Source organism: Bos mutus, chromosome 12 (assembly GCF_027580195.1).
Source record: "Bos mutus isolate GX-2022 chromosome 12, NWIPB_WYAK_1.1, whole genome shotgun sequence".
Classification (NCBI taxonomy): Eukaryota; Metazoa; Chordata; class Mammalia; order Artiodactyla; family Bovidae; genus Bos; species Bos mutus.
The window spans coordinates 46,255,007-46,278,093 of NC_091628.1; the positions used below are offsets into that span (position 1 = coordinate 46,255,007).

General features: G+C 34.4%; 1 protein-coding gene across 2 annotated transcripts in view; it reads right to left on the reverse strand.

Annotated features, from left to right (window-relative positions):
* Positions 1–23,087, reverse strand: part of DACH1 (dachshund family transcription factor 1) — a 480,275-nt gene that overhangs the window by 261,283 nt on the left and 195,905 nt on the right. For both annotated transcript variants that reach the window (XM_070380571.1, XM_070380572.1), the window contains exon 2: positions 20,195–20,310. In XM_070380571.1, the coding sequence (XP_070236672.1) occupies positions 20,195–20,310 (116 nt within the window). The remainder of the gene's footprint in view (positions 1–20,194; positions 20,311–23,087) is intronic.

Here is a 23,087-nt window from a genome sequence, read left to right on the forward strand (position 1 = left end):
GGTTTTATTTCATGTCATAAAAATTTTGGGAAGATAATATAATATACGAATGCTTAAAAACTAAGTTATAACTTTAAATGAATCTGTAAAATAATATTCCATGTTGTGTATAAGCTGGTTTTGTTCTATTAGATTGCCTTAGCAATTATAAGAACTCTCCCAGCTCTTTAGCCTGTGTGATTATTTAAAACAGAAATTACCATTAAGATAAACAGAAAAATCAGCTGAGTTTGGTATGGAAGAAACAATAATGTGCTCAGTTTTAATCACTGACAAGTTTGAAATGACAACTGAAAATTCAAGTACAAATAACTAGTGATGGATATGAAATGTTTTGGAAAGTATAATGAATAAGAATGATGACAATAATGAAAAAGAATATAAAGACACTACAGAACTGAATATAAACAGTGAAAAGAAAAAGAAAAAGAAAAAGTTTTGTGAAATCTCTCCATAAGTGTTTCATAGTTGTTTATTATAAAGTATAACAGTAATACTTTGGCTCCATCATTTTGTCTTAAGTAAACATGAACTTAATCACTGGAAAATGTGTTAATACAGAGCAAAATTGATTCCCTGGGATCTTTTAAATTTAATGTATTAGAAGTAAAATGTAATGCTTTTATTATTTTGTTGCCTAGATCTGCCAAAGGATTAATTTAAACTCCAAGAAAGAAGACTGAACGTTATTTAAACTGTGCCTGGAATGTTACGGCCATTTCTGCACAACAGAATGATTAATGAAGTGTTACTCAAATAGACAATCATGTATAAAATTACCCAAATTTATACATCTAAATTTGATTTAATCAAATGTGTGCATTTCAGATTTCAAAAAACTAATTCATCAGTTACATTGTTTCTGTATAGTATTGGAAAGGAATATAAACTTGTTTAACTTGCTAAGTTACATGTTTCCAAAATAAAATATCAAATAAAATGTTTTAGATAAAATGACTCCTTGGGATTATTTATTTTTATTTTGTCTTCATGCTGAAAGTTAGAACTACTACTACTCATAATAACAATGCTTATGAAATTGTCTTAAAATATAAAAAAACAAAAATACTCTATAACACACCTGGGAGACAATAGTCAAAATATTTATAGTGAGATATCAAAGCCTGGTGGTCCACATAGCTTCTCAGTAGGCTAATTTTCATACTTTCTTTTTTGCCCTGTAAATCTTTTTTTTTCATAAGTGAAACTTTTTGTCCTATCTCCTAGAACAATGAACAATTAATCTATATCCTTTTTAATATCCAAAGACAGCATCCCTAAAGCCCCATGACTTCTCTATATATCTTCATTTCCTTCAACCAATCTTAAGAAAATAAGTTTCAGTACTGATTATTCAATCTGGTCACACTGCTTTCTGTTGTGGCCTCTCAAGACACAGTAACCATAAATGGGCACAATACTGTTGATATGGTCTAAGCAAGTAAGGCTGCTGCCAAAACAGTAATATGTAGAGCCTACTGGCACCCCCATAATTTATCAAATTTAAAATAGGCAAGAGAACCATCATATTGGCAACAGTACATTGATGTTTTACTCTCAGATGCAAAAATCATACTTAGGTTATAAACATCAAATGTATTGTTAAAAAATGTCTAGAGTAAAACACGTTACTGGTGAAAAAATATTTTTTAAAATCATGATATAATAACCATTAATGAACACAAAGCTGCTCATAAGAATGCATGGTTGTTGCACAGTGAATTAGGAGACAAACTTGGCAGTCAGGTTAACAATACTGAGCAGAAAAATCAGTGACAAACTTTATTTGTCTGTAAAATGGAAATCACAATAACTACCCAAAGTATAGGAATTGAAAAGTTGAAGTGGCTCAGCTGTGTCCGATTCTTTGCAACCCCATGGGGTATACAGTAAATGGAATTCTCCAGGCCAGAATACTGGAGTGGGTAGCCCAAGATCTGGGATCGAACCAAGATCTTCCCGCATTGCAGGCTGATTCTTTACCATCTGAGCCACAGGGGAAGCCCAAGAATACTGGAGTGGGTAGCCTATCCCTTCTCTAGCAGAACTTCCCAACGCACCCAGGAATCCAACCGGGGTCTCCTGCATCGCAGGCAGATTCTTTAACAACTGGGCTTCCCTTGTGCCTCAGGTGGTAAAGAATCCGCCTGTGATGCAGGAGACCTGGGTTCAATCCCTGGGTTGGGAAGATCCCCTGGAGAAGGGAAAAGCTACCCGCTGCAGTATTCTGGCCTAGAGAATTCCATGGACTGTACAGCCCATGAGGTTGCAAAGAGTCAGACAGGACTGAGCGACTTTCACTTTCAGTTTCTTTACCAACTGAGCTATGAAGGAAGCCCATTATAGGGATTAAATGAGCTTACATATGTAAAAGAACTTATTAACTGAAATCTAATAAGTGCCAATAGATGGTAACAATTACTAACACTTTAATATACTGAAAACTGTATTCGCATTAATGTGTGAGAATGTGCATAAGTGTGTGTAACTACCCCAAATGAGAAAAATATTTATCAGAAGCCAATGGAGGAATTAAAATCAGAAAGACCAGAGACAAAAATTCAAAAACATCAATCAGTTATCTTTTGCTACCTTGTTTCTTTAATCAGACTTAAGCCTTTGCTAAACACAAGGTTTCAACAACCTTGACAATTAAACTACTTTAAATAAAATTCAAGAAGACAAGGGGGAAGAGGTGGAGAAAACAAAAAAAAAAGGCTAGGTTGAAAGAATATCAGGTTGGGGAGCAAAACTTGGGTTCCTATGAAAAGCATTAGCAGATCTTTAATGCAGCCATTAAAAGTTTTCTGTTCAAAGAGTTATTGGAGAAAGTACTCTAGTTAACAACTGAACAATTAAACATAAACTACTATATCACGAAACACAGGAGCAGTCAGACTCAGAAATTTAAGAAAATGTATTTAGTGGTTGAGGTTAATCAGAGTCCCACATTCCCTTAAGAGGCCAGTTGTATAGATTAGAACTCTACTAGGCTTTTAGAGTGAAAACAGATAAGAAATAAATTTTAGAGACGGCAGTTGTTCAACATTTTAAAGAACAATTCATCATTAATTTGCTAATGTTTGATATAATTTGCATGGCCATCTCAAAAAATATAGCCATGTATGTTTCCAAAGACTGCAAAACATAAAGTTCATTAATAATCACATAATTTTTCAACTCTAAAAGGGATTTAAGTGACTCACTTACTGGCAACAGTACACTGAGGTTTGATTCTCTAATGTAAAATCTTAGGTTGCAAATACCAAATGCTATTGTTAAAAGTCTCCTGTGTGAAGTAGATTGGTGAATACACGTCAAAAAAAATCATGATCAAACCTGGCACTTTTGTTGACAGACTTTGTAGTGAGGTCGAAGGTGTAATTAGGCCAGAAAATTACTTTCTCACTACTAAAATTGTTCCCTTCAGGTCTTGAGTTATCAGTCCAGAAAATTTCATTAAACACTAAATTCACTTTAAGACAACTGTCAAAATTAAGCAGAGGTGAGTCAAGTCAAGGTCCTAATATTCAAATCTTTCATTTGGATTTGAGAGTCAATGTAAAATAAAAACTGCTATCTATTCATTTTTCTATCAAGACTCAACTTTTTGAAAATTTCAGAAACAACTTGTTTTTTTCCCTTTGAAAAACAAAATGAAGTAGAATAACAAAATAAATGTAGAATTTGAAATGCTTAATAGGCATAAATTGTTGAAATTGTTTCTACTTCCTGTTCATTGAGATCTTAATATGAAACTGGTAAAAATGCAAGTGGTCACAAGTATTGCAAATACAATGCAAAGAGAAAAAAAGAATCCAAAACCTAGATTTTGAGGACTGATAAAATTTGGAATGATACCAATGATGAAACTGTGATTCCACCATATTTGCTTTAAAACAATCCTGAGATAATATACTCTGTTTGTAAACAATTGGTTCACCACATTTTGAAAAACAGCAAGACATAGGCCATTCTGGTAAATATTAATGTTCAGTGTACAAGTGAGCAGGGACTCAGCATTTATAAACAAAAATAAAATATGTTACATGACACGGTGGAATTACAAGTAACATAATTTCTTATTTTTCCAAAATGAGGCAATAATAGCTTAATAATTAATATATGAAATATAGCTCCGACTATTTTGTCAATTATATCAAATGAGTTAGTGTTCAATAAACTATAGTGAAAAGTATTTCTCTAATTCTTGGAACCAAAGAACTTACACTGAACTTCCCTTGGAGGCCAGTTGTTACAATGTCTCAACCAAGTAATATATCAATTGCACAAATAAGTAATAACATAGAGATTTACTACTAATGAGGGATGGGGCAAGTGAAAACCCAAAGAGTAAACAATTAATAAAGGTTTAGGAATTTTCTTCAATTATTTGGGGTAAAATAGCATAATTCTGTCTTAATAAGTAATACTACACTATGCTTGACTATTCATAAAGTTCAGAAATAATTCTAAAGCAGGAAACAATTGTAAGTCAGTTAGCATTACATTATGCAGCAAAGTGCAATTTTTTAAATAAAAAAGGCTTGATAGGCTTTTCCGTAAACAAAAGATAGCCATGTTAGAATTAAAATTCAAACACAGTGGCTTATTAAGCAATTAAGCATGATTATAATTCTAAAATTTAATTTTTTACATCACTCATTCTATTCTTTTGCTAACTCTATACTAAGCCTCCAAATCAAAGCACTGAACATATCAGCTATTTAAAATATAACTAATTTAAAATAAGTTAAGCTTCTACCCAACATCAAACTAGTGGTTAGAATACCTACAATACAAGAATATGATTTATCTGTCAAATATATGAAGTTGTGGTGTGAGTTTTTCAAATTAAGATTAAACATGTTAATACAAACTTGAAGCGTTCTTCAAGAATTTGACTCCATTATCTTAAAAAGTCTTTCATTTTGATTCATCCCGTTTCAATTCTACTCAAAGTATAAATAGCCTCTAAGGTGGATAATGTGTTCCTTGGAATGGATTATACAGTAAATAACAGGGTCTATAATTACCCTTCCTTGAGTCCAATCCTCAAGTGAGGCCTTCTCTTCAACTTAAACAAATCATTTAAACCACTGGTGCCTTAGTTAACTTGTATGTAAAATGGGATAAGCAAGACATTTTTCATAGTTTGTTGTAAGAAATAAATTAATCTTTAGATGTTAGCAGATTTACTATTATGTTAATAGTTACTGAATAAATGTTTCCATTCCCTCTTATTTTAACAAATTAACTGCATTTGATGAAAATATTTTAATTTAACAGTTTGACTAGATATCATGCTAGAAACTGAACAGAGTGGTGAAAAGTATAGACATAGCTACTGTTTTTACATATAAAAGTGCTTGAACTTTTTCAGCAAAATATACATGTATCTGATAAATTAGTTTCATTTCTTTTCATTGGATAGTATGTATAGACAAAGTTTTAGAGTAAATAAATGATATAACTGCAAGAATATCTATAACAAAGACATACAAGATGTACCATGTAGATTAACTCAAGGTAAAATTTTGAAGCAAATCTCATATATTTTCACTTAGAAAAATATTCTCTTTCTGTGTTTTCATCTGCAATATGGCCATGGCTTTTATAAACCACATGATTAAGACTACAAATTGGAAAAAGTTTTCAAAAATGTTTTCTAGAAAGTAAAGTTGTTTTTGAATGTATTCATAGGGTTTCCAAATATATTACTTAAGAAATGTACACTGTCTTTAAGAAAGTCATGCTTACAGAGGAAATAAGAAATCAGTTAAAAATATAATGATTATTAATGAAAAGATGGCATAAAATTTGTCAAAATAATGAAGTACCACACATGCTAGTTAATGTGGTCTTTTAGGAACAAAACTAAGTGAGATTAAGTTAAAAATGAGGCAGCTGCTGATGGCAGATTCTAGGTACAGATTTTTTTCACATAGCATAGCATCAATATTTATTCATGAAAGACTATAACTGAAGCTCTTTTCAACAATATTTTGTGAAAAGAAAATGAAGAGAAAAACAGAAGCACACTCAATTCTTAACGTAGCTAAGATCTCACTTTAAATCTCTCTGATTCTTACAGATAAAAGAAACATGAACAAATAATGGTAGCCCATGTCACATATGTTTAACTATAATCCTGAAATTTAAGACATTAATGCCTAGGGACCCCCGAAGCAATATATTTCCTTGAATTCAGGCCAAGAACAACATTGGTCTAGGCAAAATTAACTGGATGGACAGTTAACACTTTCAAGGAAAACAAAAATTACTATTAAGAGTATAGAATAGTGCACTAATGGGAGTGATGAGACTGACCATTTTTATGATCAATTTAAAGAATATCAAAAAAGCAATCTGCCTTTTTCATTAAAATATCAATATTGGTATTTGGGAGAAGTGTACATTTCTAAAATGTCTACCTTCTAATAGTCCTCGCTCATTGATACATATAGTATTTTATTAGAGATGATTGATGTGAAGCTCACTGTAATTTCAAAAATTCATAGAATATTATTATGTCATGAAATCCATGCCGAGAAAGCAATTGCCGTTATAAATCAAAAAGACAACTCATATGGACAGGTCATATGGTAACTGGTTCTTCTTGGAATGGTATACTTAAATGTAATTTATTCAATAAGTAACTTAAAGGTTAGGTATGATGAGATGAATCTCATCCTCAAATAACTCCAAAATATTGTTATATTCTAAAAGGAAAGAGATCAATTTTCTTGGAATTTAGAGATTCTTGCATTTATATGCCTTGGAATTAACATGGTTCTGTGTAATTCTTCTGAAGTGTTTTTACACCCTAATATAATCCCCTGGAAAGATTTCATTAAGCAATATAAGATAATAAATAATACAAAAGACATTTACAGCTTTAATACGTGAGTGAAGGTTTCCAATAGGACAGACTCTGAAAACCTTCACAATGCCACATTTTCACCTTTAGAAAATAGTTTTCAACTAGATGTTTTAACAGGGAAGAATGACTGAAAACTTACTTCTAGGGAATAACATTTCACCAGAAGGAGAAAACATGCTATTGACTTTAATATTAAATATTATACATGCTTAGAATCTTGACAATTTAGCATCACTTTTTTGAGTCTAACTCAACATAGTCATTTATAATCTCAAAACCCTTTGGAAGAGACAAAGATTCTTACATTCCTTTTAATGCTTAAAAACTTCACACTGTTCCTTTAAGTCATATCCTTACATCTCAGGAGGCAAAGTCAAATCATTAGAAAATACATATTTAGAAAAATAGTCTCTCCACATATATTTGCATTTCTTAAATGAAAGCTAATGGGAATATGTTTGATGGAATGACATTCCATCAAAGGATTTGATGTTAGGAGGCATTTCAGTGAATTAAAATTCTAAATATCACAATGATCAAAAAGTAATCATTGACATGAGAAGATTGTATCAGGAGAAAAATATTTTATTTGAGCTAATTGGAAGATACAAAAGCAATTTTTTTAAAAAACAGGAGATGCTTACTGTCTGATTCCATAAATAAAGGAAAGGACATATCATCTGCAGAACTGATGTGTTCAAACTGATAGATAAATAACTGGTATTCTACTTGCTGCTGCTGCTGCTGAGTCGCTTCAGTCGTGCCCGACTCTGTGCGACCCCATAGACGGCAGCCCATCAGGCTCCCTCGTCCCTGGGATTCTCCAGGCAAGAACACTGGAGTGGGTTGCCATTTCCTTCTCCAATGCATGAAAGTGAAAAGTAAAAGTGAAGTCGCTCAGTCGTGCCCAACTCTTAGCGACCCCATGGACTGTAGCCTACCAGGCTCCTCTGTCCATGGGATTCTCCAGGCAAGAGTACTGGAGTAGGGTACCATTGCCTTCTCTGGGTATTCTACTTGGAACAAGGCAAATGTCCTGTTTTGAGAATTGTAATAAGACCAAATCTCAAATGACACCTTGCTATATAAGACTTTGCAAAGTGTTTGTGATACATTAGCTCATCACAAAAGTCCTACCAAGTAGGAGATAAGGCAGATATTATGTTTGGTTTGTACATGATTAAGTAAGTATTTCCGAAGGCAGCTCCATATAGGAAAATAACTAGTAAATTGGAGTCACAAAATTTGAATTGGAAACTGTTTCTAGTACATAATAGTGAAACTTTGGACAAGTCTCAGCATTTTTTTCCCTCTTTTCTAAAATGATGTTTTATGTCCTAGTATCAACCTTGTGGGGTTTCCTAGGTGGCTCAGTGGGTAAAGAATCTGCCTGGAATGCAGGAGACATAGGAGATGCAGGTCTGATCCCTAAGTTGGAAAGATCTCCTAGAGGAGGGCAAGGCAACCCACTCTAGTACTCTTGCCTGGAGAATCCCATGGACAGAGGAGCCTGGTGGGCTACAGTCCACAGAGTCGTAAAGAGTTGGATATGACTGAAGCGACTGAACACTCACACATACATCTAACTTGTAATTATTGAGGCCAGGTAGTGTTAGCCAAGGCCACATTGCTAGAAGTGATGAGGAAGAGAATAACAACCAGACTTTTCAGTTACAAGTTAGGAATTACATCACAGCATCATGTTGTTTAAAAAAAAAAATGCATGTCTTTATAGAAAATTATAGCCTACTAATTATATTATAAAATCAGCGACAGTGAAAGGATCAAATCCATTTTGGTGTTCTCTAGGAATCTGGTTTATGGTAACTTTAGTTAAAATGTGAAATGGCACAAAAGTAGATCTGAAAATCGTTTAATCTGCTGTACATATCCTTAGCCATATATCAACAAGTGAACATGATGAAGTGCTCTCACATTAATTATACTGACTACTTCCTTAATGAAGTGCAAAAGTGTTTGCGTAATCTGATTCAATTTATTGAATTAGGTTACAGTTTTATCATTTTGAAAACTAGCTTATTGTTTACTTTACAGTATATGTCAATTCATTCCCAACAATTAATAGTACCGCATACAGCTGAAATCAATTGAAAGCAATCTTCATTTTTAAAGTCTACTAGCATTTGTGGTGTGCATATTTCAAAGAGCAATATATGACAGTTTGAACATATCACAGTAGCAATGATATTTCATATCAATAAGGCTTATTCTGCCACAAACAAAATTTTATAAAAAGAAATTATTGTAAGTAAGCCCTGAAAATAAATTTGTAATAACAAAATTTTAGTGTTAACTAATTCCATTAGGATTATCTAGAGAGCACATTACATGAATTTGAATAAACTGCCAAACTAAGACTTCTAAACCTAAGCTATACATCTTTTTAAAGTTATCAGTTTTATTCTTAAATCCAAAGGAATGATAGTCTGCAATAAAAATCAGTAACACTTGGATCAGCCTGTTTAATTACATTAATACTACTTTATCTTTGCCGAGCTTCATCATTTACAGAATACTGTTATAAATTGTGTCATTTGACATTCATGGCAATTTAATGAGAAAATAATTTTGAGATAAAAAGACTCTTTATACATGAAAAATAAAGGATCAAAATACTTGACTGGTTCAATTATTATAATTTTTAAAAGTTGATTGTTGGAAGTATTCCACAAATTTCAAGAACTGACAGGGAACTATATTCAATACCCTGAGATGAACCATGATGGAAAAGAACATAATGAAGTATATGTATATATACTTTACATATATATTTTTATATATATATATCACTGAAACATGTTGCTGTACAGCAGAAATCAATACAACACTATAAATCAACTATACTTCAATAATAATAAAACTGACACTTCTCTTGGAGAATTTATTTTTTACAGTGGAAAGTCAAATCAAATTAATTTATAGTAAAGTTCAAGGTCTTTCATTTAAATCCCTTTAAGAATTCATGCCTTTCTGTTATCAATTCTGATGATCTTTACTGGTTAAAATAATATTTTTCACCCTTCATTCCAAATCCTACCATGGCTAAAAATATTCTCTTATATAATATTTAATGATTGTCATTTTATCCTAGTATTAATCTTACAGCTATGGACCCCTTCACAGAGTACTCATAAGAGAAGGACAAAGAGAACAAAGGAGCATAAAAACATTCAAAATTTTCTTTAAATTGGAAAAAATGTATTTGTGAGCCTACAGTCACAGACTTGCCCATGAATTAACCAACCCATCTATGAATACCAGGGTAAGAAACAGTATGATAGCTTATAAACATGAAACATTCTTATCAAAAGTAATGTTTAAAAACCATCTCAAAAACTATGAAAGAATATGACTATAAAACCTTGAAGGATGGAGTTAAAAGGATGGATGTCTTTTAACCAGAAAAGCACCATACAAAGTTTAGAAAATAATTCAAAGTAAAATAAAATAGAATCATCAAATTTTATAATTAGAAAAGAATAAGACTGCCTTATTCAATCTACCTCCTTCCAATGCAGAATTACCTTCAAATTTCCCTAACAACAATAATTACTAAGAAAGGAAATGGAAGGTTGGTGGTCCAGGAATGAAGGAATTTGTTTTAAACTATTACACTTCTGTACTGTGAACAATATGGCCAACAAAAAGTAATTAAATATATATACTATCGCTAACTTTTCATCCCACTTTCCTACTAAACCCTTCTGTCAAAAGGAAAAGTTAATGTTTTAAGAGTAATAAGCTTCACTTTTAGATAGTTCTCCTTGTAGCAAGACTTTCTTATGGAAGCCAATGTAGACGTCTATAATTACTGTTCATCAGTTAGATTTCTGTCCTTGAAAGAGCACAGTATGAATCGACTCTATCATTCACTTCAGATCCTCTGTAACTCTTCTTAAGACTAAACATTACCATCATTTCCCAAACCCTATCATCTAGGCTATTCCCTTAATGATCAGAGTTTGTCAAAGTCCTACTAAAGACTGTGGTGCCATGACTGAGCATAACATTCCAGATGTCATCTGGTGTACAGAATAAAACTATGCTATTTCTCTTTCTCCAGACTGTATAGCCTTAACCATGAAGCTTAGGTGTCTAGCACTTCCAGAATTTTTATCACAACACTGGTTTATATAGCTGCACAAACAAATAAAATCCTTCAGTGATTTTCATTTAAAATGTTTTCAAATCAGGTCTTAGGTTCATTTACAACTAGAGCAATAATGCTTTGGGAAAATGAATTCAGGTTTTAATAATATAGTTACTTTTCTGACCTTTGCCAACTTTATTTGTAATGTTTGGTCCTGTCAACACTTGCAATTAGCAATTCTATTCTTTACAAAGAAGAGCATAAAAGTTGCAAAACATACCTCAGTATGCATGGAGAAAATACAAAGAAATTTCAACACAGAATTTAAATCCTTAGTAACAAAGCTAGAACATTTCATTAAGGAAATAAGTTGAAGTTTGGGTTAGCCAAAAGGAGAAAAGCCTACCAAAGACAGAGAAGGAAACTAAACAAGAATTCTATTTATCTTGTATAGCTTTTGTTCTACAATATCTTTCAGTTCAGTTCAGTTCAGTTCAGTCACTCAGCCATGTCTGACTCTTTGCGACCCCAGAAATTGCAGCACGCCAGGCCTCCCTGTCTATCACCAACTCCCGGAATTCACCCAAACTCATGTCCATCGAGTCGGTGATGCCATCCAGCCATCTCATTTTCTGTCGTCCCCTTCTCCTTCTGCCTCCAATCCCTCCCAGCATCAGAGTCTTTTCCAATGAATCAACTCTTCACATGAGGTGGCCAAAATATTGGAGTTTCAGCTTTAGCATTGTTCCTTCCAAAGAACACCCAGGACTGATATCCTTTAGAATGGACTGGTTGGATCTCCTTGCAGTCCAAGGGACTCTCAAGATATATCTTTAGGAATACTCAAAATATATCTGTAGCAGATTTAGTTGTTTTTCCTGAATGAATATTATTTAATGTGTTCATCATTTCTCTTGATTGAAAAAATGAAAGTGAAGAAGAATTTTCTTAGTGGCTCAGGCAGTAAAGAATCTGTCTGCAATGCAAGAGACCAGGGTTAATCCTTGGGATGGGAAGATCGCCTGAAGGAGATGGCTATCCACTCCAGTATTCTTGCCTGGGTAAGTCCATGGACAGAGGAGCCTGGTGGCCTATATAGTCCATGCAGCTATAAAGAGTCTTTGGTTATTTATTTATTTATTTTTCTGAATGAACATTATTTAATGTATTTCTGACTTCTCTTGGTTAGGGAAGGAGCCATGTGTGTGTGCTCAGTCGTATCTTACTCTTTGACTCTATGGACTGTAGCCCACCAGGCTGTCTGTCCATGGAGTTCTCCAGGCAATAATACTGGAGGGGGTTGCCATTTCCTACTCCATGGGATCTTCCTGACCCAGGAATTGAACCCAGTCTCCTGTGTCTCCTGCTTCCAGAGGTAAATTCTTTACCACTGTGTCACCTGGAAAGTCTAGAGAAGGAAAAAAAGATAGTAATAGCACCTCCTGCTGGTCACTAAATTAAAGCAAGCAGTAAAAGACAAGACCTTGCGGGAGGTAGGAACCTGGTAGACTTCAGTTCATGGGTCGCAAAGAGTCAGACAGGACTGAGCACGCAGGTAGGCGCTAAAAGACAACAAGTGACATGTTGTATAAATGAGGGACTAGAATATTGTATGCTGCTGCTGCTAAGTCGCTTCAGTCGTGTCCGACTCTGTGCGACCCCACAGACGGCAGCCCACCAGGCTCCCCCTTCCCTGGGATTCTCCAGGCAAGAACACTGGAGTGGGTTGCCATTTCCTTCTCCAATGCATGAAAGTGAAAAGAGAAAGTGAAAAGAGAAAGTGAAGTTGCTCAGTCTTGTCCGACTCTTTGCAACCCCATGGACTGCAGCCTACCAGCCTCCTCCGCCCATGGGATTTTCCAGGCAAGAGTACAGGAGTGGGGTGCCATTGCCTTCTCCGAGAATATTGTATGAGAATCTGACAAATAAAAAGATAATCCACAAAGCTCTGGCTAAATCCACACACCATCCACCAGCATAATCAAAAATTGACCCTTAAAATCTGATTTGCTTTTCTCAATGTAAATAAATATCTCTTCTGTCACAGGAGACATCATATTACTAAAAAAAGAAGCAAATAATATCCTGCAATTAGTCAGTTAAGTATATTAGCAACTTCATTACTACAAATCTGCTGAGAGAGAAATTTAAGTGGATTATAACTCTGCGTATGGACCAGTGTAGGCATAGGAGACTACAGAACTCAATAGAAATTTGGAAGAAGGAAACAAATTAGGGAGGAAAGGACTGTAATTTTCTTCTAAATTAAGTAGATGAAAGGCCTGTCCAGAAGTCTAGTAATATGTGATTATTCAATTAAATCTTTAATAACAATCTTTACTTAAGAACTTTGAAAATATTTTAATTTATGCTAGTAATAACCAGGACATATAATAATTTGACTGAAATGCTTGATTATAATATATACCACATATTTAATAAAATAAATATATTTATTATCTAGTCTTTCATACAAATGCAATATTTACAGTTAGTTATGAGCTACATATTATTCACGTATGTATTAAATTAGGTGTATATCAAGATACTGTGGGTACATTTATATATATGCAGGAATTTTAAAGACTAGTATATTCTATGTTATCATTCTATTCCTGAAAATATTGCTTCTTTAGAACATCAATTTAGAAATATTAATTTCATCAATTACTGTTGATAATGCTGAAATGTAGACATCACAACCCACCAACAAATAATGCCCTCCATTTACCTAGTACACCTCCATCAGGCCCTAGACTCTGCATCTTTAATCTGGAGCCTAACTGTACTTAAATGGGTTTTATAAACTGCATTGTAACACCAATGTTGAAATTTGTAACTCTGAGGTTTAATCATGTCTCACAGAAATCCTTTGATAAACATATATTAGCCATATTCCTGAACAAATACTTATGTTGAATATCTGCTTTGTGGCTAGCAGTACTCTACACAATGGCATACTGTGGTAAACAATCACCAAAATCCATTGGTATGGATAACTTTCATACCACACTTGGGGCCCTCTTAATATCTCAACCAGGAACTTTCTGGGTGTGGAAGGCTGACAAGGATCCCAAAGTTATGCTCACATTTTTTAACCTGTGAATGCCTCCTTAAGAGGAGAGTCTTTGGAGATATGATGACACTGATGATTTTGAGTTGGGGAGTTGATTTTGGATAATCTGATGTGTCCTAAATACATCCACGTGTGTCCTTTCAAGAGAAAAAAAAGGAGATTTACACACACACAGATACACACACAGACACACACACAAGAATAGGTGGAAATTACGGTCACAAGCCAAGGGAAGCTGGAGTCTCCAGAAGCTCAAAAAGGTAAGGAAACAGGTGCTCCCAAAGAGATTCCAGAGGGAGTGTGGCCCCACCGATAACTTGAGATGGACGTGTGCTGCTTGTTTTTGAATGGTGGCTCAGACGGTAAAGCGTCTGTCTACAATGTGGGAGACCCGGGTTCGAGCCCTGGGTTGAGAAGATCCCCTGGAGAAGGAAATGGCAATCCACTCCAGTACTATTGCCTGGAAAATCCCATGGACAGAGGAACCTGGTAGGCTACAGTCTATGGGGTCGCAAAGAGTTGGACAAGACTGAGCGACTTCACTTTCACTTTCAGAACTGTGACAGAATTAATTTTTTATTTATTGTAGTCACAATATAAGTGGTAATTTGTTACAGTAGCCACAGGAAACTAACAGTGTTCAGTACAAGTTTTAAAATTAAACAAATTATGTGATGAATTTCAAATTTAGGTTAAAGTACTCACTAGTATCTGACTCTTGCGACCCCATGGACTTTTCCAGGGGTCACGGAATTCTCCAAGCCAGAATAGTAGAGTGGGTTAGCCTTTTCCTTCCCCAGGGGATCTTCCCAACCCAGCGACCGAACCCAGGTCTCCTGCATTGCAGGCTGATTCTTTACCAACTGAGCTATCAGCCTTCCAAAAAGGAAAAAGAAGATAAATTACTTAAAGATAAATTACTTTCTTTTCAAGAAAAATTTAAAGGGAAAAGTACTTGAAATTCTGGTAGCTCAGTGATAAAGAAATGCCTGCCAATGCAAGAGATGTGAGTTTGGACCCCTGGGTTGGGAAGATCCCATAAAGAAGGAAATGGCAACCCACCACAGTATTCTTGCCTGGAAAATCCCATGGACAGAGGAGCCTGGCAGGCTGCTTGAGTCCATGGGGTCTCAACAGAGTCAGGACTTAGCCACTAAACAGCAACAACAAACAACATGCATCAGATACTGATAAGTCAAATGCATTACTTTCAAAATGTCCAATGATTAAGTTTCACAAGTATTTCCTACATACAGATGTATGAAAATACATATTTATATATACTGCATAAACATTAATGTCTTAAATGTTTTGTATCATATTTATTCTTTGAGTAAGGCATTCAAAAGATTTTTATGTTTAAATTATTAGTGAAGATGATCAACTCATTTGTGACTGTTTTACTTGTTATTCTTACTTGGGAGCCTCTCCAGGGAATACAATGCATTTGTTATGATAAAGTTCTCAATATGGAAAACACATTTCCACATAATGAATTTTTCCCTTGGAAGTTGGAAAGCTTAATGAATTTAAAATATTACAAATGTTGATACTAAAAAAAAAAAAAAAAAAAAACAGGTAGTTTGGATGCTGTTGCCAGTTGGTAATATTTAGAAAGAAAAATAAAGCCTATAAACTTTGAAAATGTCTTTGAATTATAAATCCACATGAGAATACTTTCCTATTTTTTTAAGACGAAAATATTTCAACAGAATTGACTCTTGCTAATACTGCCCTAGTATAGTATTATTTCCACAATAGTAAAACTGCATTTATAGGTTCTTACTTTTTAACCATAGTGCCTTTGTGTTTACAATTGCTTTTTTTAATCCTGATCGCATATTATTTGCCTACAAGGCCACAGTGAGAGAAAAGATGTGTCTAAGAAGCAAAACTATGAATCATCTATTCATTTAACTTGAATGTATTTGGGAAAAATAGGTAATGGATAACTTTTTTAATGAAAAAGGCAAATACTGAGAGTCACTGAGTTATTTCTTAAAACTTACATGAAAATTGTGTTTCAAAACTAGTTTGCATTCTGCCCTAAAGATAAAGTCAAGAAATTGGCCAAATATGCTATCTCAAATTGCACTCCTGGCACAGGAGGGGAGTATTTAGAAGTCCTAAGTAACCCTTTCCTTAATTGTAAAATACACATGATTCTATAAAAAGTATGAATGTTACGGAAATTCTGTTGCTAGGATGAATTTATTTCAAACTGGTATTTATTATCAAAAATGATTTATGATATGTGCTCAGTCCAAATAAATGTAGAGAGCACTACAGGAGGTGTTGTGTTGTGAGACTCTACAAAGAACCTTCTTTCTTTCATTAACTTCCACTTCTGGTTGCTATGGCACCCAGTGACAACCATAAATTTAGAAATTATCACCATCTGCCCACGCCCCCTTCTAAGGTTACACACAAGCCCACTTGAACAACCAAAATAGCAAACAAAAACTCCATAAGCAATTTTAAAGTTTTTTCTTTTCAAATTATAGATACCTAAGTAAATAATCCTAGGGCTGGGAACACACTTTTTAAAAATATAGTCTTTTTTGTTTTTTTAGAAAAGCAAATTCCTTAAGGAAAGATTATAACTTAACTACAGTGTTCAGTTGTTGAAAAGAAAAATGAGGAAATGATTGGAAACAAATTGATAGATTTTTATAAATTATCAAAATAAATAAACTTTTGTCAAGGACCAATTCAGGCAACCTTGAAGGTGAATCTGTATCTATTATGCTTTCCAAATGGTAATATTGGAGTACAAAAGTACAGGTCAATATTTATATGCAGTCAATGATGCAATCTTATAAAGGATTTGAGATTTGAGAGTGAGTTGTTTCCTTCTTTGTTCTTTTGAGGTCTATGTGTTTTTGTACTTGTTTTGCTAGTTTTAGAACAATGATTTCCAAGTCATTAAAAGATATTGTGCGTGCTAAGTGGCTTCAGTTCTATCCAACTCTTTGCAGCACTATGACTGCAGCCTACCAGGCTCCTCTGTCCATGGGATTCTCCAGGCAAGGATACTGGAGTGGGTTGCCATGCCCAACCCAAGGATCAAACCCATATCTCTTACATCTCTTGTATTGGCAGGTGGGTTCTTTATCAGTAGCACCACCTAGGAATTCCTGGGAAAAAGATGTTTTAAACTCCAAACTCACAGGTCAAAAATATAGAGAAATAGCCTTAAACTACTTTGCTTAATGTAAAAAAAAAAAAAAAAAAAAGTTGCTATATCATTTTTTCAATGTTTCAAGAAATAACATATTTTATCTTTCCCACTTTGGGAAAAAATAGCATTTTACTTTTAAAGAAAGTAACAAATATAAATAAAGTTCTGGGACAAAATGTCTATATATCCCTATTGAATCATATTCCCCCAGTACACTAAGTACTCCTTGGGAGAAAAGTGTTCCACGCTTTTGTGAACTACATGATATCTTTACAATGATTAAATTTCCAGCTAATGTTTTAAGATAGAATAAACATGCTCTAGGAGTTTAAGATATTATTCTGTAGTCTCTAAAATTTAGAGACTTCTCCATCTAGAAAAACTTTGTGTAAAAAGAGCAATCATAAGAATATATTAAGATAGCATGATTCACGCACAACAGTCAAACTTCTGGCAGTTTCAAATCTTTGGCCAAATGTCCAAAATTTGAATTAAGTGAATTAGGCAACAGTGAGTTCACAAGACTTGTTTTAAAGCCATTCCCTGGGAACTATAGAGTATTAAACTATCTAAATCCACGTCTTCAAATTCAGTCTACTCTCCTGGTAAGTCTCCATTTCCTCATCCTTCTCTGGAATATGACTCTTAAGGCTTGTTTCAATGTAATGAAGTGAAGTAACTCAGTCGTGTTCGACTCTTTGCAACCCCGTGGACTGTAGCCTACCAGGCTCCTCCCTCCATGGGATTCTCCAGGCAAGAATACTGGAGTGGGTTGCCGTTTCCTTCTCCAGGGAATCTTCCCAACCCAGGGATCCAACTCGGGTCTCCCGCGTTGCAGGGAGATGCTTTAACCTCTGAACCACCAGGGAAGCCCCTTTCAATGTAATAGCTCGAGAGAAATCTTAATTTCTGGGCTCACAACATATTAGTAAGAACAAAAGTTTTTTAAAAAGCACATAAAATGTATGAAATGGTCCTGCTTCAAAAATGAAGTGATGAGTCAAGTTAAAATTACCTTCAGTATCTCTGTTCACCAAGTTAAAAGATATTTCAGAAAGGGATCTATCAAAAATGACTTAATATTTTGATTTTGAGTTTTGGCTTGTGATCTTCAGTTGTTTCAAAACTTCTTACCCCAAAGTTACTTGATGGTCTTAACTGTGGAAGGTGCTGCTATACTTAGATCCTGATGATATCATCTTATCTCACCATCTCTTAGGTGGTGAAGTATTTATTGTTTTCACCTTAAAACGCTGGCAGGCAATTTGGAACTAGATCTTCCCTATTTCAATACGAAAACAATCTAGAATACTTTTCACCCCAAACATAACCGATTAGTTAGAATCAACACAAACTTATCAAATACAAAATAATGATTATTAAAATGATTATTTTTAAAGCCCCAGACATATTCATTGAGAAGTCAAAGACTCTTTCTTCTAGCACACCTGAGTCTTTCAATCATAAAACATAAAAAGCTAAGATTTTCTTTCTACCTTGTCTGCACAGTACCAACCCCCTTGCCCAAAATTTGTAAATCAGAAAATTTTATTTAGTTAAATAAAATGTTCATCCTTAACAAAACGCTACCTATTTCATTCCTAAATATCAAATTTGGAATTAGAATTTCAGGCAGTAGGATTCAGTCACTTGTGAATCATGACCTAAATTAACAAATAGGAATGATGATACATGCTCTGTAATTGGGTTATTTTCAGCTATTGATTTCATTTTTCTGTTTCTCAATTTTTCACCTGCAAGCATTAGCATAAAAATATAACTCTTCATTGGAAAGTGAATCATTTACTTTTAAGAACCTTTCATATCTTACTAAAAAATGTAAATACATAAAATGAACAAATAACTTCAAATTCAACTCAGTGGATGTTTGATAAAGGTTCATAAAAGTGAACAAACTATTCAGACACTGTCACAAAAGTAAAGGTGAGTTAAAAGAGCCATTCCTTCCAAGGAGCTTTCAATGCAGTATGGAATGTGAAATAAGACACCCGTGATTATATCACAGCCTAGAAAAAGACAAGTGTTACAATAGAAAAAGAAAACACTAACATGGGCATTCAGAGAAAAAAAATGAAGACTTTCTCCTGATCTTGCTAGATTCTCTTTACTGTTTCAGTCATTGTTAAATGACACTTATATATTTATATGTCTATCTCCTCAACAAACTTTCATGATGGCAAGAATAAATAAATACTATATGCTACATAATAATTATTTCATTATGACTATTAGTTTAATTTGTTCTGAGTCTGGATGAAACTTGGAAAGTGAGCAGACATGTGTGAGTAAGTAAAAGAATTAATGAACACATTCAGGTGGTGAAAATCAAATGAGCTATTTTTGCATGCAGTATATTATTAAAGTTGTTTATGACATAGCGCTAGCAGTGCAAGAGTATTCTTTTACTTGCACATTGAAAAAATTCTAATAATAAACATCTTTCAGATGCTTCTAATAGAAATAGTTTAGGAAAAAATAGGAGATATTTCTATTTGACATAGTTATGGTCTTTTGTTTGGTTGCATGTTAACCTAGTTTGGAGTTTTTATGGAATGAAATATAAGCTTAGAATCCAGAGATTTGGGTTTGACTAGCCACTGACAGTGATCAGCTGATTGACCTTGGGAAAGTCATTGATTCTCTCTGAGCTAGGGATAATAATTTGTTATTTGATATTAGCAAGAGAATTAATTAGAATAAACCCTAGAACTGTGTTCAATTAAATGTCTTTCATTTTATTTTAAATAAGGAAATGATGATAATCATAATGCAGTTTTGAAATAAATTCTCATCAGTAACATGGTCTTAGTGTGAACAAAATATAGCTGATGAGTGTAAAATCTATGTAAACACAGGTATATATGAAAGCAATGGTGTTGGCTGATTTTGAATATTTTAGGCATCAGTCAGTAGCACTCTTACCTGTTGGTGGGATTATCCCAGGAGACATAAGGCCCGGGACAGAATGTGGCATGATATGAGAGTTCTCTGGGGAGGTGACACTTTGAGTCCTCTTAGGAGGCCTTCCAGGTCTAGAACTGAAACAAACAAACAAAAAATTTTTACAATTAAGCTGTTGTCTTACACATCATTTCAAAGTTGTTTCAAGTGGTAACATGGACTGTAAATAAATTTGTTTCAAGGACGGTTGCTTTTGCAGTTAGATGTAATAGACTTCCATCACTAATTAGATTACATGCTGAATTCATTTTCTTCATTGAAGATCAGCCACTCTTGATGCATAATTCATAGCCTGCACCTCGTTACCTGCTTCTTCATATTAATATCTATACACAGTTTGAATTGCCTCGTTTGCATATGCTAAAGTTCTGCATGCAGCCTTCAGCACGAAAATTATGCACTAACTTGTAATAATTATTACAGTCAGCCTGCTATTGATTTATGAGACTTTTAAAAACCAAATATGTGTAGTACTTGTAATGAATGATATTTTAAGGTTCTTCAGGAAATTAAAAGGCAATGGCTGCCTAAGGAAATGTTCTGCTTGTTTGATTTAATACTACAGTTAGCTGGGAGGTGGAATGAAAGAGTGATTCAGACCTATAGCACATTTTTCGATGATATGTTTTATTACTTTGCACTGCTAGCCTGATATCTAGATGATAAATGACAATACATATCTAATGTGTGAAAAGGTCTTGCAATTTCTTTATTTTTTGTCATTTAAAAGATAAGTCAAGTTATCATTTAACCCTTATTCTATTTAAATGAAGAGCCCCACTAGGTTGCCTTAGTTTAAATATACTAAAAATTCTATTGGAAATGCTTAGGATTATTTGTAGGACATCATTAAGAAATGGCCAGAGTAACATCTTATATCTGACTTTAGAATAATTAAAAATCCTGTTTGTATTTTAATAGTACTTTTTCACTTGCCTGTTTTACAAGCATAATTTTTAAAATTATCAAAGCAGAAAGTGAAAAGGATACACATATTCACCATTCTTGTATAAGGAAAACATGAAGAATATAATAGCAAGTTTTGAAGCAAACATAATTAGCATTATGTTTCCTCTGTCTGCCTCTGTATCATGAATGTTCATTTATGAAAGGCTTTTCTGTCATTTACTGGCCAATATGTGCCAAGATATATCAAAACCTCCAGATGCATCCTTCATAAGTTAACATTTCCATGTAAGCCTCAACTGAGATCCTTTGCCTTGTCAGAAGATTCAAAGATCCTATCTCTATTATTTAGTGTAAGTAATGTATGTGGTCATTTAACAAATATTGCATTTGCTCTTTTTAAAGCAGTGCACTGTGGGGGCTAATTTGGGAGAAGGAGTTCTTAGTCTTTAAGAGCTTATACTCTTGTCAAGCAGGACAAATCTGGTACATAAAGAACTAGGATGCAAATTCAAATGTGCTGTGTCCTAACCAAGTTGCAGTCTGAACACTAATGTGGAAAAGCTGGATAATGATAGATAACTCCCTGTTGGAGTTAAGATTTCATTGCCCTGGGAGATTAGAACAGAATTCTGAATGATGAGTTGGACATGGAGAGAAAAAGAACAGAAATCACACTTCAATGGGAATGTGAGAAAGGAATGGAAACCTGAAAATGTGTGAATGTACAAGATTTTTTTTCCAATAAGTTGAAACAGGTCAAATAAAATAAGTGGCAGAAATCCATACTGTAGACTTACTGCCTAGGGCCAGATCCTGGAGGACTTTGAACCAAGAGTAAGTAGATTGTGTATCTGTTTAGGCAGCTAACCAATAAGGACACTGTCCTGTGAATACTGAAACATCTCTCAGGCTACTTATTCTCTGTAATTACTCTTCATCCTCAGTTGATTCTCTAACTTATATTATGAGCCTAGAGCCCACCAACAGTGCTCTGCTAGTCTCCACTCTCCCCGAGTGATTTCTTCTATTAACATTACTGATATGATAAGGAATAACTGCTAAATCTTATCTACAGCCTGATCTTTCTCCTGGGATTCACACGGATTAATGCCTGTCTACTGGAAATCCCTGCTTATGTTCTATAATAATCTAAGATTCAGTTTGTCCAAATTTGAACTCAGCATCTTCTTCATTAAAACCTACTTTTCCTTGGTTAATCAAAATGGCACCTAATTGACTAAGCCAAAAATCCAAGACTCGGCTGTGTCTTTCCCTTCCTTGTACACTCAAATATTATCCCAATGAAGATATCTCTCTATGCCCACACCTGTATTCCAGATCAATCCCTCCTTCCTTATTTGATCTACTATCACAGCTCTTTCAAGACCTACCCTCAGCTTTGCCCCATGCTAGAGCTGAAAGTGAAGTCTAGATAACTCTCTGTACTGATTTTGGAAGGATTTTTTTTTTTTTTAATCATGTTTTTCAACTGCTTAAAGGCATCAGTGACTTCCCAGGTGACACAGTGGTAAAGAATCTGCCTGCCAAAGCAGGAATCACAAAGAGACATGAGTTCAAATCCCTGGATCAGGAAGATCCCTTGGAGTAGAAAATGGCAACCCACTCCAGTATTCTTATCTGGAAAATTCTATGGAGACAGGAGCCTGGCAAGCGACAGCCCACAGAGTCACAAAGAGTTGGGCATGACTGAGCAACTGAGCACGTACACAAAGATACCAATAGTTCCCTATAGCATTGACACTCCTTAGATGGCACCCCACTCCCGTACTCTTGCCTGGAAAATCCCATGGACAGAGGCGCCTGGTAGGCTGCAGTCCATGGCATTGCTAGGAGCTGGGCATGACTGAGCGACTTCCCTTTCACTTTTCACATTCATGCATTGGAGAAGGAAATGGCAACCCACTCCAGTATTCTTGCCTGGAGA